Raw genomic sequence first — 15,395 nt, 5'->3', positions numbered from 1 at the left:
TATTGAATACGTCGTACCTACCTACTTTTGGATTATTGTAAAAGAATACTGTCTTTGATACCTCTTAAAATCTCCCCGGATCTCTGATAGGTAATTGTGTTATTAGACTAACAAATTTTGGTTGTAGTACTTGCAGCGAATTAGTTAACAAATGATTGTTTCACAATGATTAATGTTCATGGAATTTCGAGTTCAGTGTTTTGTTTGTTCGCCAAAATAGATCGTACCCTCTATGTAATATGAAATGTTATTAAGTTTGCAGTCATTATTGTGTTTTTTTTTTACGTTGATGGCACGCGATGATTGGGCGTTTAATTTAAGGAAAACGGCCTTTCAAGTAATCGAGTTCGTCCAAGGTCTCGGTCACGAAGACGACGTTTTGACGTGAATAAACAATCCTTCTAAGTAATTTAATAGCGTAACGTCGGCCTAAAAAAAAAGAGACACTTGAAAGAGCTGAAAACACGGAACACGTGTGCTAAATTTCTTTTTAATGAACGTGGTAATACAACAGTGCGAAGAACCCGGCCAACATTAAAACTGGTTAGCAGAAGCTGCGAAAATTAACTTGAAGAAATATCGCTTCTTTTTTGTTCATTTTTACGACCATTACACTCTAATAAAGAGTGATTTATTAAAAAAAAGTTGATGTGNATGTCAGGAAACTCACAAACTGCTTCTTTATGGACTGTTACCATTAATTTACACTGAAGAACAAAAGCGCCATAAGTTATCCTTATCTATCTGCCGCTTCGCGCCCTGCTTCACGAAGTTGCTGTGAAATTATGAGTAATGCACGGATATCATCCCCAAAAGTGATTTTATTAAAAAAAAGTTGATGTGGGTGTTCTAAAAAGACGTTTAAGAATTTAAGTAAAAAAAAAAGTTATAAATGGGTTAGCTTGTAAGTTCCTTTGTAATTCGTTAGCTTTTGAACTCGTTTACTTCTCGATATTTAAAATGTCCTTCAAATTTCCTACAACCTACAAACTAATAGATTTCTCCAAAGGATTACCATTGTATTCCTTCTTGCTTGTTGATGATGAGGATAACGTGGGTAGAAAAGGTTAGAAATGAAGAGGTATTGGAAAGAATATGGGAACGGAGGACTCTATGGAACTTAGGCATGAAGGTGTGGTCAGACACATATTAGAGGCAGATACAGGAGTTAGGAGGGGTAGAGGTAGACCTAGATTAAATTACTGTTCGCAAATAGTTAAGGATGTGGGTTGTTCTAGTTTTAGGGAAATGCGAAGTTTAGCTCAGGATAGGAAAGAGTGGAGGTGCGTGTCCAACCAGTCTTAGGACTGACGACCTTATGATGATGATGATGATGATGTTGCTGATCACGTCTGAACGCACATCAATTACACCAGCGCAACAATCCCACTTATTAAAATAACATATAACTGATCACCCTTCCTACATCTTCACAAAGTTTCCTACTAAAAACTGTCGAGAGTAAAAGCGTTACCTTGCCGACGGTATGATAACAAAAACGATCCAGACAAGGGGGTGGATATCATTTATATCTATCTGACCCTCAACAGTTCTAACTGTAAAGTATTCATCACCCACTGATATGGTTAGGTATTTAATTGAACAAAAACACCACAAGTGATTGTGTAAAAGTTCCACTTAAACCCTTCCAAACGACCTCGTGGAATTGTAACAGAAAGGGGGTTGGGATGCGTGCGAAATAAATTTAGATTGGCAACCTCTGTCCCGACATCAATAGAATACACAGTACCTGCCTAACCAGGGCTCATCTATTTTCAAAGGGGTTGTCACATAAGACTGGTTGAATCTGTTAACCCCTTAGCAGTATCGCAGACATATATATAACAACCACCTCGCTCTCGCTGATAATAATCTTCATAAGCCGATTCTCGATTCTATGGACTACTCACATCAGAGAGCTTACTAAGATTGTGTCTGTGATTTGTAATCGATTTTGTGAAGTATTTTACTGCTCAAAGGTGCTCTAATGTCGAGTGTCACTTGGAAAGTAACCAAAAATTAAACTTAAGCATTTCTTGTGCTTTGAGTGAAAAATTTTAGTAGGATGCAAGCAACAGAAGTGATTACTTGTCACCACATACTTACACTACTAATGAAGAAAATGCTTGAAGATTCATTGGTTCAAACAAGATATGATCTAAATAAATAATTTTCATCAGGACTACAGAAACTTTGCTGATTTGAATGTGACAACTTCCAAATTGTAATAAGTATGTGTGAATATTAAAAAGCCGGTCATGTGCCGAGTTGGATTCGCGCACCGAGGGTTACGTACAAATTTGTAGCTATATAAACAGTGAGTCCGTCACTCTAGGTTTTCTCCCGCTTTTTCCGAATATGTTTTAAGTTTCCCCTCAAAATCAGTCTCCAAAACGTATAACTACAATATTACAAAGAAAGAACATTATTTTTTTTTGTTTTCAGAGTTTTCTCTTTACTTGCCCTATCATGTATTGCTTCTTATCAATTTTCATGATTCTAGGTCAACGGGAATTCCCTTGCTACCTTGCGAATATCAATATGCAGCATAAGCAGACTTATCTTTTGATTGCGTTGACTTACAGGTTTGATTTTTTCATAGCTCCAAGGGATTGCAGACCAGAATATTTAATTTGAATTTTAACTTGATATCTCCACGCATTCCTTAGAAAAAGGGTCTTGAGAGCCAAGCAAACGGACAACGAAGTGATCCTAAAAAGTTTCTTTTTTTCTTTTAAGGTACGGAACTTAAAAAAAGTCGAACGAGTTTTATTAATTGAAAACTCATGAGTAATAACATTGATTGATGGTTAAGAATGTACCCAAATATGGCGCGGCGCCGTGTATATGTGTGTGTAAAATATTTACAGAATCCTTTTCAAATATTGTCCTTTTAATTTCATGAGCGATCCATCAGAATAAAAGCTCGAGATTTATTAGATACACATGGAGTTATGTTACTTGTACAAACTTGCCTACAATAGTCGAAGTTGTTAGCAGCTGCTACCGCATCGGTGTTTGTAATGTATACCCGGATCGTATGAAGTGGCATTCATCTCTCTGTGTGCACACGCAGCAGGCAACAAGGCGATATCTGGTAATAATACCAGAGAACCCTAGAAGGGACAAAAACCAGTCGCTGAAAAAGAAGTGCAAACCGAGGCGCGTCTTGCGCTCTTGTCCACGACCAGTTTCTTGTAAGCGGAATTTAAACGGTGGTACTAACAAAGAAGAACAATCTTGCGACCGTCTGTTGACTCTCGTAATTAGATACGCCGTCTTTTATACAATTACGATAATTGGAAAAAATTCTATTAATTGAAATCTCATCGGTAACACAACAATTATAAGTTCAATGTTTATTTTCAACTTTGTAGTGAGATTTGAGACAGTCAGACATTGATAATAAGATAAGCTATATGCTACACATCAACTTGGGTACATCCACGAAGGTAACACCTAAAAATTTAGGCTATTTTCTTATAGGATGGTTTTCGAAACAATTTTTGCCAGGCTCTATATCGTTAGTATATCTGTTTTTCCGAAATTCGCTTTCAATAAAAAGAAATCACTTCTATGCTCGCGAACGGTTAATTTAGAAATTCGGAAAAGGTTGTTAAAGGTGTATGTTTGAAGCGCGGCGCTGTACGGGTGCGAAACGTGGACAGTGGACGCGGCGGAAAAGAAAAGGTTAGAAGCGTTTAAAATGTGGTTTTACAGGCGAATGATGAGGATAACGTGGATCGAGAAGGTTAGAAATAAAATGAAGAGGTATTAGAAAGAATAGGAGTACAGAGGACTCTATGGAGTCAATAAGAAATAGGCGAGAAAGGTTAGTAGGACACCTTCTCAGGCACGAAGGTCTAGTCTGAGACATATTAGAGGCAGAAATTGGAGTTAAGAGGAGTAGAGGTAGACCTAGATTAGATTACTGTTCGCAAATAGTTAAGGATGTTGGTTGTTCTAGTTTTAGGGAAATGTGAAGATTAGCTCAGGATAGGAAACAGTAGAGTTGCGTGTCCAAACAGTCTTAGGACTGAAGACCTTATGATGGTGAACATAAAACTTACATTAGGCGATGCATTTGGTCTTAAATCACACCCAGTTGAAATATAAAGGTTCATCGACAAGTTCTATTTCACTCAACATGTTTCGTTGGGTTAACAAATGTGTTAATGATTTTGTGTTTCATTTGTCGCGTCTCCCAGGTGTGCAGCTTCCCTTATTGTTAATCGAAAATTTTCCCCTGTTTCGTTAAGAGCGAGAATTGAAAGCTCCAAGAGATAATTCCATTTATTGAGTCGAATGGTGATGATTCAGCGGTTAAAAATTGAAATTTTATCGCTCGTAATAAGCTTAGTAATTCCATTATACCAGTCCTTATTGCGTGCCCCATCAGCAGAAGAGGAGTTTATTCTTTACAGGTTTATGTCATCTCAAAGCGTCGCGTGGGTGCAGAGGGTATTATAGATTCGGGGATTTAAAACTGCGAAGTGCCGTTGTAGCAGTAAAAAGCGAAAACGGTAGAATGCAAATCTAGACCAAAAAGACTGGTTATCGGATTTATAGTGTGTCACACACGAGCAACCATTTTTTTCTTCAGTTAAGAAGTCACTTGGTGAGGATACCGTGGATAGAGAAGGTTGTACTCTCTATGGAAGTCAATAAGAAATAGGCGAGATAGGTTGGTAGGACACCTTCTCAGGCATGAAGGTCTAGTCTGAGACATATTAGAGCCAGAAACAGGAGTTAAAAGGAGTAGAAGTAGACCTAGATTAGATTACTGTTCGCAAATAGTTAAGGATCTGGGATGTTCTAGTTTTATGGTAATGCCAATATGAACTCATGATAGGAAGCAGTGGAGGTTCGTGTCCAACCAGTCTTAGGGCTGACGACTTTATAATGATGATGAAGTCACTTGCGCTTACGTTATTATTAATTAACCTGAATGGTCATTAGATGATAATACAGGAATAACGTGTTTCCAAGTGAGAAAAATTTGAATCACAATCAAACTGAACAACGAGCAAATTAAATTGAAGATGCTGATGTTTCAAGATGCTACAAATCAAATTAAAATTTTGAAATGTTTCTATTGCAATTTTGTTTTAATAAAACTTAGTAAAGTATTCAAGTGAATCAGATTGAAAATGGATATTTCGTATCAGGAAGGAATATAGGCAGTACTCCGTATTTTTGGTAATATTTTTGAATATTTTTAGCAAAATTGGTTACTGTAGGATTGTCCAATTTTCTAGATGTATACTAAGATGAGTTGTAGCCTCTGTTTGCAGAGACTTTAATTTATTATTTCGGTTTAGTATTATTTCATACCAACACTGAGGAGGTACGATATATACATATTTTGAAGGATTTAGTCCATCTGTATCTGTTGTGCCCTTTAGCTCACATTAACTAACATGTAACCTCCATAAATTCCGAATAAAACGGTCTGATTCGCGTTGATTGAAGTTGAACATGTATACAAGGATATGTATGATGACATGACGTCAAGGAGACAGCGCTTTTCGAGAATCAAATAGAGGTCCCGGGCCTCGCTTTTGACACCACATTCACATTCATACATACGCTTATATCCATCTACTGCTAGGACCAGTATAGTAGTAAGTATGTATTCTTTGTGAGCATCGTCGCTGACCTAGATTTAATGCGCAGAATATGTTCTGCGAAGGGAAGTTTGGGGGCGTGGGAGTTGCGGCAGGGTGGGGTAGGGGATCTTGAGCGTCGCCGTCGTCGACGTAATGGGTTTACAAAGGAATCCAAGTAAGGTAGTATTGCTTTTTATAGCGGATTTATTGATTCTCTTGCTGCGCACAAAACACCGGCTTATTTCGCCTTGTCGAGAGAGCTTCTTTGTTGCGCAATTACGGGTCCCTGGGGGTCGTCGGGGATTAAAGGGAGCCACGGGGGTATGAGACGGGGATGCGACGACGAGGTGGAGGATATATATTAGGGCGGAGGAAGGGGGCGAGGAACGGACGCCTACCTGCCTCGATCCGCGAAAGACATTAAACGTCGCGATCGGAGAGTTTATTATCCTTGGCAAACGTGGGACGTGTTTGGATATAATGAAGGACGAAGGACTCGTTCTGTAAACTTTTTCGTCATCCGAACGATCAGGACGGGGTTAATCGAAAATTAGGACACGAATTACGCTCGTGTTTGTTCGTATATGTATATGTTAGGGTCGGATGTCGGATTCGGACAGACGCCGAAATGAATTAGCAGATTGCGTAAATATGGCAATCTAAACTAACTATAACCTAGCGTAATGCCTTTTTTACTTTCAATCATATACATCTCTTGAAGGCTAGGTTATGTTTACTTTAGATTTCCCTGATCCTATCGAATTATATATAATTACATCGAAAAAATGTTTTACCCTAGAAGGAGCAAGTTAAATGAAAATAAAAGATAAAGGACTGAGAAAAGACGTTATGTGTTTGTATTTTGGTGCTCGTAGCGCGTTATTGCTAAAAGCTTCGGATAGTGGTCGATTTTAGCAATTGCAGAAATCAAATAATCAAGAAGTTTAACATCCGACGAGAAATTTATTCAATTATACATGAACCGATGACGAATTAGTCATCGGATTTGATATCTGCTCATTTTGCTGAGAACAGGCCGTGATCATTGATTTCGAAATCAGTCCAAATTTATCATCTGAGTCTATCATATTCACATACTAGGTGTAGGGCAGGAACGATTGTAATATATCTATGAAAATCAATTTTTGCTGTGGATTTATAAAACTTAATAACTATCCTGAGGGTATATATGCCCCCTGTACGAAATTGCTACTTGTGGGTTTGGGTAATGTTCGACAAGGTCCTTTTCCAATAAGGATATCGCCTTGGAACTGATCCCAAGGGGTATCTACTATCTGATGGGCCATTATAACGACAGTATTTTGGCCACCAAGAACTTTTGGTTTCTAGAAGAAGTCCTTGTTGAACGTTATTGAAGTCCACAGGAAGTAGTAATTTTCAGCGTTTATATCCTGTATGTAGTAATTAATAGAACGTTGTTTAATGACAGCTGTGGAATGTATTCTGTTGGAACTGTCCACGGAGTGCTGATGAGGTCGAAATAGCAATCCGAGTTCGGCGGTTTCGACAAGATTCCTAAAATTTATATTGAAAAACTTACAGTTAGTAAGAGACACCTCAAGTAACTTACAATAAAACCAAGCCAGAAAACTAAAATGCAGTGTTTACATGGAATGCTTGTTACTTAATTGCATGGGATTGTAAATGATAAGAGAGGGTTGTAGTTTTGCGTAATACAGATACAAACTACACAGGAGCAAACAGTGAAGTTCAAATATTATTCTAAGTTTCTTTTTCCTATTCTTCCAAATAAGTGAGTGCAGCCACAACTCAATATCTTTAGTGAACACTGCCAATTCATTATGCAAATATTATAGGTAACTCATAATTCTAATCAAAACAATAAAAAACTACCAATTTAGTTGGTTGTGTAACCACTTATTGTGCAACTGCAATGAATTATAGTTAATTAGTTAATATCAGCCCAAATTTGTCAATGTGCTTTAGTCTTTTCGTTGTATTCAGTTGTCTATATTTTTATATTCTTTTTTAATTGGAATTTTGAATTTATTGTTTTGCTTGTGCAAATTTTTCTTATGGATTTTTTGGCTTGAATTGGCCTCAGTTTTTAAAATGACCCAACAAAACCCGCCAAAAGTTTTCAGAAGCAATCGTATGCTCATTCATTGGCCTTTCTTCTATGTATATTTTGTTGCCTTTATTTCGATGTCTGCTCTGTTTTCTATTTCAAAAAGATTGTCATTCCCAATGGGATCAAATTCTGCATCTATAGGTAGGTACCGTACAATATTGTAGACTGGAGCGCAATATTTCGTCGAAATTGAGACAAACAAGAGAAAATAATGCTGTAAACAGAAAACTACTTCAATTTGCAATTCCGAGTGGAGCTTTCGACAATTTGAGCGTGCAATACTTTGCGAAATGGGTAGCGTTCATCACGATCCCGTATCGTATTGTAACGTATCATGGCGTAAAGCGAATTCCCAGCGGACAATGCATAAATAAGTGCAACTCACTTTATTTTAGAATCCCGACCGAGTAAACCGTATGTTCTTCTAGCCTCAGCCTGCCATTGTTTATCAGCGTCGCTAGACGAACAATGAAACAACTTGAACAGTTGGTGTGCGCCGCGATGGCAGTGTCACCGACAAAACGACCAGAGTTACAAACACTATGTCAGGAAACTCACAAACTGCTTCTTTATGGACTGTTACCATTAATTTACACTGAAGAACAAAAGCGCCATAAGTTATCCTTATCTATCTGCCGCTTCGCGCCCTGCTTCACGAAGTTGCTGTGAAATTATGAGTAATGCACGGATATCATCCCCAAAGAAATAAAGTGGTAAAATTATTTAAAGGTTCTCTCTATATATGGGATATCCCAAGAAACGGACGAACGTAGTAGATCTCATCTCATCATTGTTTAACGGTTTTTTGATGGTTTCGACTAACTTAACCTAAAATTTGATCTCCAGGAGCAACTTTTGTTGATGACCTCTTCAGGCAATAATTTTAATTACACTGATTGGTTACATGTAGTCAATAAATTAAAACTGTTTGAGAACTGTAGGTACATGTATAGAGGAGAGTAACTAAATGTGGGCTAGTGCTTTAATATGGGCTAGTAACAATTTTCGAAAACCTACAATCGAAAGACGCAACAAACGACGATCGTCTATCGCATTCATTCGCTCTAACATCGCATTCACTCAATCTCGTCAATTGCGTGCGATTTGTCGCCTGTGTTGGCTATGCTTGTGTTGCTACTGTCGAAAAATTTTCTGCGATACATATCAATGTGTTCTTTAATTAATGAAAATTAGGTCTAAATACTGTAACTATGTGTTTTATTGCAGAATATAAGTTTAATTTTATGATTTTCGGTCGATTTATTGCCTGCTGTATATCATTTGTAAAGTATATTATAATATTAAGAACATAAGATTGTTACTTAGTTCATTAAAAATGTATGTGTGATCATTTTGACGTCAATAAATGGTTAATTTTTTAATATTTTTTTATTTTTGAGACAAAAACAAAATGGTAGCCCATATTTGGTTACTCTCCTCTAGTGGATTTAAACCCATAAAAAGAGTTGCGAATTTCTCGGTTTCGCGTTGCCGGTTAAGCCAATAAGGGAATCAGGTTTTTCTCCGACGAGCATCAAATGGATTTCCGAAATATCCGCCTTTAAATTCTACCGCGGTAGGTAACGTGTAACGCACACTTTCCGTTTTCTTCGTGGTAATTCAATCGGCTTGTTTGCGAACAGCTTTAGAAAACGCCGCGCTCGGAATATTAAAAGCCATCGGTTCCGTATCATCCTATATCAATCCTATACATGCATCCATTGGATTGGTCGTCGATATTGAAGATGTTTCGAAATCATTACATCTCTACTGACTTAATAAGTTAGTATGTACATATGTACAAACACAAAAGTAAACACATATTCGATGCTCGACGAAAACTCCTATAGATTATGGTCACGTGTGCTGGCTGCATTTTCACAAGAGGTTCTGAGTAAAATCTATAATCTGTTGAAGATATTTACATATTGAGAGTTATCCAAAGGTGGTTTCCTTTGTTGCAAATTGCAAGGATTTTACTATCAATAAATTATTCTTGCACTTTAACCTAACCTTTAATCCTTGTTTACCCTTCAAGAATAAATCCATAATGGGCAACCTTATTAATGTATATAGGTACGTTAGAGTGTCGATCGACATTTATTTAATCTGTAGTCACCCTTGCAAGGAAATCAGACGTTCTTTAGTCCTTAAGCAGTCGAAGGAAGCTTTTTTTCCACCTCGCTTTCGTCCTCCTCAAGAAAAAATTATATGCTCATACAGTATAACTTAATGAATTAACTTTAGAAATTTAGTTTTCTACTTTTTTTTTCTCTATCTCCATCACCAACGAAGATGTCATCACAGAAGAACATCCCTCACCGAGCTGTACGCTTTATTCTGACAGTCTAAGTAAAGCACACAGGGTCCCCCTCTTTTAACCTAGAAGAAGACTAACAAGGCACAACCGTTGATTTCTCTGCATTTATTACATTATTAGAAGTCAGATAACATAGCAATGAGTTTCATCACAATCTGTTTGTTTGTTTGTTCTTATCGAATTAATTTATTGAATGTTTTTCCAGTTTTATTAAAATTGTAATTGGCCATACGATTGGAATGGAAATTTCGTGTTTTTTTAGTTGTCATCCAATTTTTCAATGTCAACAGAATCGTACACGTTTTGTCGCGAGAACGTGTGGCATGTCAATCGATCGCGTCGGCCTGTTGGGGACGGGGGAGCGACCCGGTCCCGACGTAGAAATTAAATTAAACACGAATGCGACAGTTAATGCGTCCTGACATTTGTGCATTTCAGTGATGATCATACGCCCGCACGGCCGTCCAATTTGCGGCGATCATTCCACAGCATCGAAATACATCCACAAACGCACACACGTACACCCTCATACATATATGTACATACATTTTAAGCTAGTACATGTCGGGGTCTGGCGACTAGTTGAATGATATAGCGGTGGATGATCCACCAAGCGGACTGTCCAGTGGGATCGTTTGTCGCATTGTGAGTTATTTTAATTTCCAAGGGACGTGGAACATTGATCCGGAAACTCCGATTGCAATGAATAGTGAATACCGTTAATACTTTTTATTGAAATAGCATTTTTCGTTAAAATGAGTGACGCTATTTTGAGCATTTCCTGAAAAGGAAAAGACCCCTTTCATCATCATAAGGTCGTCAGTCCTAAGACTGGTTGGACACGCACCTCCACTTTTTCCTATCCTGCGCTAATCTTCACATTTTCCTGAAACTAGAATATCCCACATCCTTAACTATTTGCGAACAGTAATCTAATCTAGGCCTAACTTCCGTTTCTGCCTCTAATATGTCTCTGACTAGACCTTCATACCTGAGAAGGTGTCCTAGTAACCTATCTCGTCTATTTCTTATTGACTTCCATGGAGTTCTTTTTTCTCCTATTCCTTCTAATTCCTTCTCTATCCACGGTATCCTCATCATTCATCTGTAACATCACATTTCGAACACTTCTAACTTTTTCTTTTTCGCCGCGCCCACCGTCCATGTTTCGCACCTTCTTCGAAAATGTAAACTAATCGTTCGGGAGCATAGAAGTGACTTCGTTTTATTAAAGGCGACTCGATCCTGTGCTATCCTCTGCTTTATATCCCTACTACTCCTTCCGTCCTGTTTTGTCTTCCTTCCTAGCTACCTATAATCTACCACTTCTAATTTTTGGTCTCCTGTCTTTATATTCGCTCTTTTCGTACTTCTTCTTCCCTTACATACCAGTATTTTTGTTTTGCTTTTATAAATTTTCATACAGTACATACCACTTCCATTTTGCCGCCTCCTTGCTAGGTGCTAATGCTGCTATTTCATCTGCAAATCTAATCATACTAATCTTAAGGATATTAATTCAAATTGATCAACTACTGTAAAAAATAACTTCACAAACTTGTCAGCTCCGAACTATATCAATATTTTGTCAATAGTTACTGCATCTTCACATTGAAACCGGATCCGAATTCAGGTTTGACTTTTTTTCTTAAATTCCGTCTTATCTACCCTTTACAAAAATAAATACATATGTACATGGACAATATAATAAAGTTTTATTTGTACTATAATATACATATTATATAATTTCCACTTAGTTTTGATTATATAGTTAACTTTTAATTTTTAAAAATTAATATTATGGATAGTAATATTTTTATTATTTTTTGTTACAGTCCAAGCAACACAGCCTTAAGCTCGCTGGAGCAGGTAAGGGATTACCTGCTGACGGAGGGCACGTGCAAGTGTGGTTTGGAGTGCCCACTTAAGTACGATACCGTCTTTAACTTCGATCCCAAGGTAAGATAGAGATTATTTAGACAAACTCTGGATTATTTTTTATCGATACTTGCTACCTTCACTTTTCTTTTGTTTTCTCAATCGTCACAGTATCAACAGAAAGCAAAAAGGCAAACTCTTGAACAGACGTTTCGATGTTGTTTTTAAATAAATTTTAAAAATTAATGTAGTAGGTACTTGTCCCTATAGTTACGTCATGGGACATGATAGCCATTTTAATAGTTATGCTAAGATAATATGCATCTACGTATATCAATTATAAACTAGAGAAAACTGTTTTTGTATTTAAACTTAAAAATTAGTACTGAAGCGGTATCCCTGAAAGTTTTAATGAACGTAATAGGTAACTCTAATTCTTCAGTATTAGTTTATACCAGACCTAATCCCTTTGCCCCTGGTCCAATTATAAATCTAAGTAATTTTTGATTTTCTCATCACATTGTAGCCTGTTATTGTATACCGAGTAACACTACAAAATTAAAAGTCTGCCATTGATAAATCCTGTCTGCAGTAGAGTCTGAGAAAGTCTTTGATAAAACTATCAAAATGGAACGTGTCGAGCAACTAGTAACCAAAAATACTTGCGTTTAGATAAGATAAAGGTAAATTTCTTGCGAGACTCCTTACAATGGATGAGTCCTTGATCCATCGTTACGATGTAGAGACCAAAATACAGAGTATGAAATGGACGCAATGGGGCTCACCACCGCCGAAGATGCAACCATCAGAGGGGAAAGTAATATTATCCGTTTTGTACGATTCCGAAGGTGTAATTTCGATAGATTTCCTCCAGAAATAGGTCACAATTACATGTGTTTATTATGACAATTTAATTACGCCAGTTGATAAAAAAAATGATGGGGAACTTACGTATAGATGTTCTTTTACATCAGGATAGTGCACCCAATCAAACTTCTTCCATTGTAAAAGCTGCAATAGGTAAGGCATCCGTCATGTTCGCCAGATTTGCCTCCTAGCGGTTATCAACAGTTTCCAAATATTAAAAAATCCTAGCAGTGGTTTTGAAATAGAAGAATATCTTTTCTGAGACTTGTTAAAATGTTAGAACATGGTAAAAAAGTGTTCGCCTTAATGGACGCTATGTTAAAAAATCAATTTAATTTGTTTTTTAAATAAGTTAAGGGCGTAGCAAAGGGACCAGGTCTTGTATATTTGAATCTCGTAAGTGGAAATTAAGAGCACTGAAACTAATAAAACTTAGCACGGGATTGTTTTGTGAGAAACAGCTTTTAGCACGAAGAATAATTTATCAAGTAAGGCCACTTTCTTCTGTCGACAATGGCAATTACCTTTCGTCAAGAATCGTTCAACGGAATTAGTTTATCTTCCCATTAGCAGTCCGCCCGTTTTCGCCAAAGTCCTAATCCATTTATTCTTACAGAACGAAGGGACCTCGGCGAGCACCAGCAGTTAGTTGCTTGGCTAACAACATTAGCCATTTTGCTTCGTGCTTTCCTCCTCTGGCATCTCTCTCATGAACTTGCCTGGCGGCAAATTGAGTTGTCGACAAGATGCGTGCTAAACGTTAATTGATTATTGTTGCCGCGGTGGCCCCGACATTGTTGTTTTTTCTTTATTCACTAATGATCGTCCTCCTCCCGTTCTAACTTGAGGCTACATATTCCTTCTCGATCCGCCTTATACTTCCATTGTCCCATTGGATTAGACAGCCTTTAATTAAACGCAAAACGGAACAATTGTTTACGCATGAGGTCCCCGTGGGAGTGCCGCAGTCTTCTTATTAGTGCTGTGTGTTTTGTATGGCCCTTTGGGACTAAAAAGTTATTTACTTGCTATCGCCATGACCTCTTTCTACTAAGAGCAATTTCTTCAGTATTTCGAAAATGATTACGAACGAAATCCTTGGCGTGAGGGTCAATACAGGGTCGATGAAATTTGGAACAATGCATCCTAAGTTAATTTTCAAATGCAGAAATGTACAACTGTACTCATAACTTTGTTAAATGCTGGGTGGTTCATATAGGTACGAGGGCACATTTTTAAGTTTGGAAGGGAGATTTATTAATGAAGGTAGTTGTTAAGTCCTATCGAATTAATTGATTTATTATTAGATGGTATAAATACCAAGATTAATCGTCTTTGAACGATCATCGATCAAGCATCTCAATCAAAGTTTCTTACCAATCGAGGAAAATCTTGTCAAATCATACTAAAAGAAATGAAATCTGTTTATGGAGACTCTTGCCCGGGTAAAACCGTGGTTTACAAGTGGCACAAGCTCTTTAAACAAGGCAGATTCTTATTTGAAGACAACTCACGGCCAGGATGATGAATGTACTTAACCGCTCCGGAAATTATTCGGAAACTTTAAAAATTATTATTGAAAAATGCTCGATTAAAGAAAAAACAGCTCTCAGATATGATTAGAGCATCCGATATAACCATTTCTAAAATTCTTCACAATTATTTTAGCATGACTAACGTACCTAGAATGCTCATACAACTGCAAAAACAATAGCTCGTAGTGTTCTCGTGCCTTTATTGTACCTCTGTAGTGAAGACGAAGATGGTGTTTTGAGTTCAATTGTTACTGGGGAGGAAATGTGGGTTCAACATTGTATACACTATCCAAATGTCACAGTCGATCGAAAAAATCATGACGGCCTTTTTGTGGGATTCAGCAAAAATCCTATTAATCAATTACAAAAAGGCTTTTCCTTAACCGAAAAATACTACATTGCAATTCTAGAACATTTTAAGTCATCAAGAAAAGGAGAAGAACTAAATTGACAAAAGGTGACTGACTCCCTTGTGGACGACAATGCACCCGTTCACCAGAGTCTTGTTGCGTTAGCTGCTCTGCATAAAATGAGCTTCTATATTCTAGATCACCCACCCTACAGCACTGACCTGGCTCTCAGGGATTATTATTTAAGTATTTCCATGAAAAAAGAACGTAAGAAGAAATTTTCAAGCTATAAAAAGAAAAGACAAAACATTTTATTTTTTTCGAAGATTTACCCGAATCAATTGAAAAATCTGAAAAATGTTTTAAGGTAACAGGTGAATATCTTCAGAAAAAAATTAATAAATTTGTATTTTTATATTCACTCCCCCATTCCGCAAACTTAAACTCGTTCCCTCGTAAAATACACTGCAAGCCTTTAAAATTCAATACTCTACCCATTTTCTATCAGCATTTTGTGCCAATTATGCGACAAAACTTCTTTTAAAAATTGCATTCGTAACTCGTATACATCCAATTTGGGACTGATAAGAAAGGAAAGAAGCGAGTTCAATTATAATACTCTCGTTTCTTCAGATCAGATTATTTCTATTCCGTGGTACGCCACTTTGCTCGAGAAACGGTTGCAATAAAAGCGTACTAACTGTCAAATTATGAAATAACTGG

The 15,395-nt window shown here is 37.2% G+C and overlaps 1 protein-coding gene across 2 annotated transcripts in view; it reads left to right on the top strand.

Annotated features, from left to right (window-relative positions):
- LOC108743468 overlaps positions 1–15,395 on the top strand; it is a 182,302-nt gene that overhangs the window by 83,009 nt on the left and 83,898 nt on the right. For both annotated transcript variants that reach the window (XM_025974961.1, XM_025974962.1), the window contains exon 3: positions 11,878–12,001. In XM_025974961.1, coding sequence (XP_025830746.1) covers positions 11,878–12,001 — 124 coding nt within the window. The remainder of the gene's footprint in view (positions 1–11,877; positions 12,002–15,395) is intronic.

The sequence above is a fragment of the Agrilus planipennis genome, unplaced genomic scaffold, assembly GCF_000699045.2.
Source record: "Agrilus planipennis isolate EAB-ADULT unplaced genomic scaffold, Apla_2.0 scaffold19, whole genome shotgun sequence".
Taxonomy (NCBI): domain Eukaryota; kingdom Metazoa; phylum Arthropoda; class Insecta; order Coleoptera; family Buprestidae; genus Agrilus; species Agrilus planipennis.
Note: the sequence above shows the minus strand (reverse complement) of the source record. Positions and strands in the feature narration are given on the sequence as shown.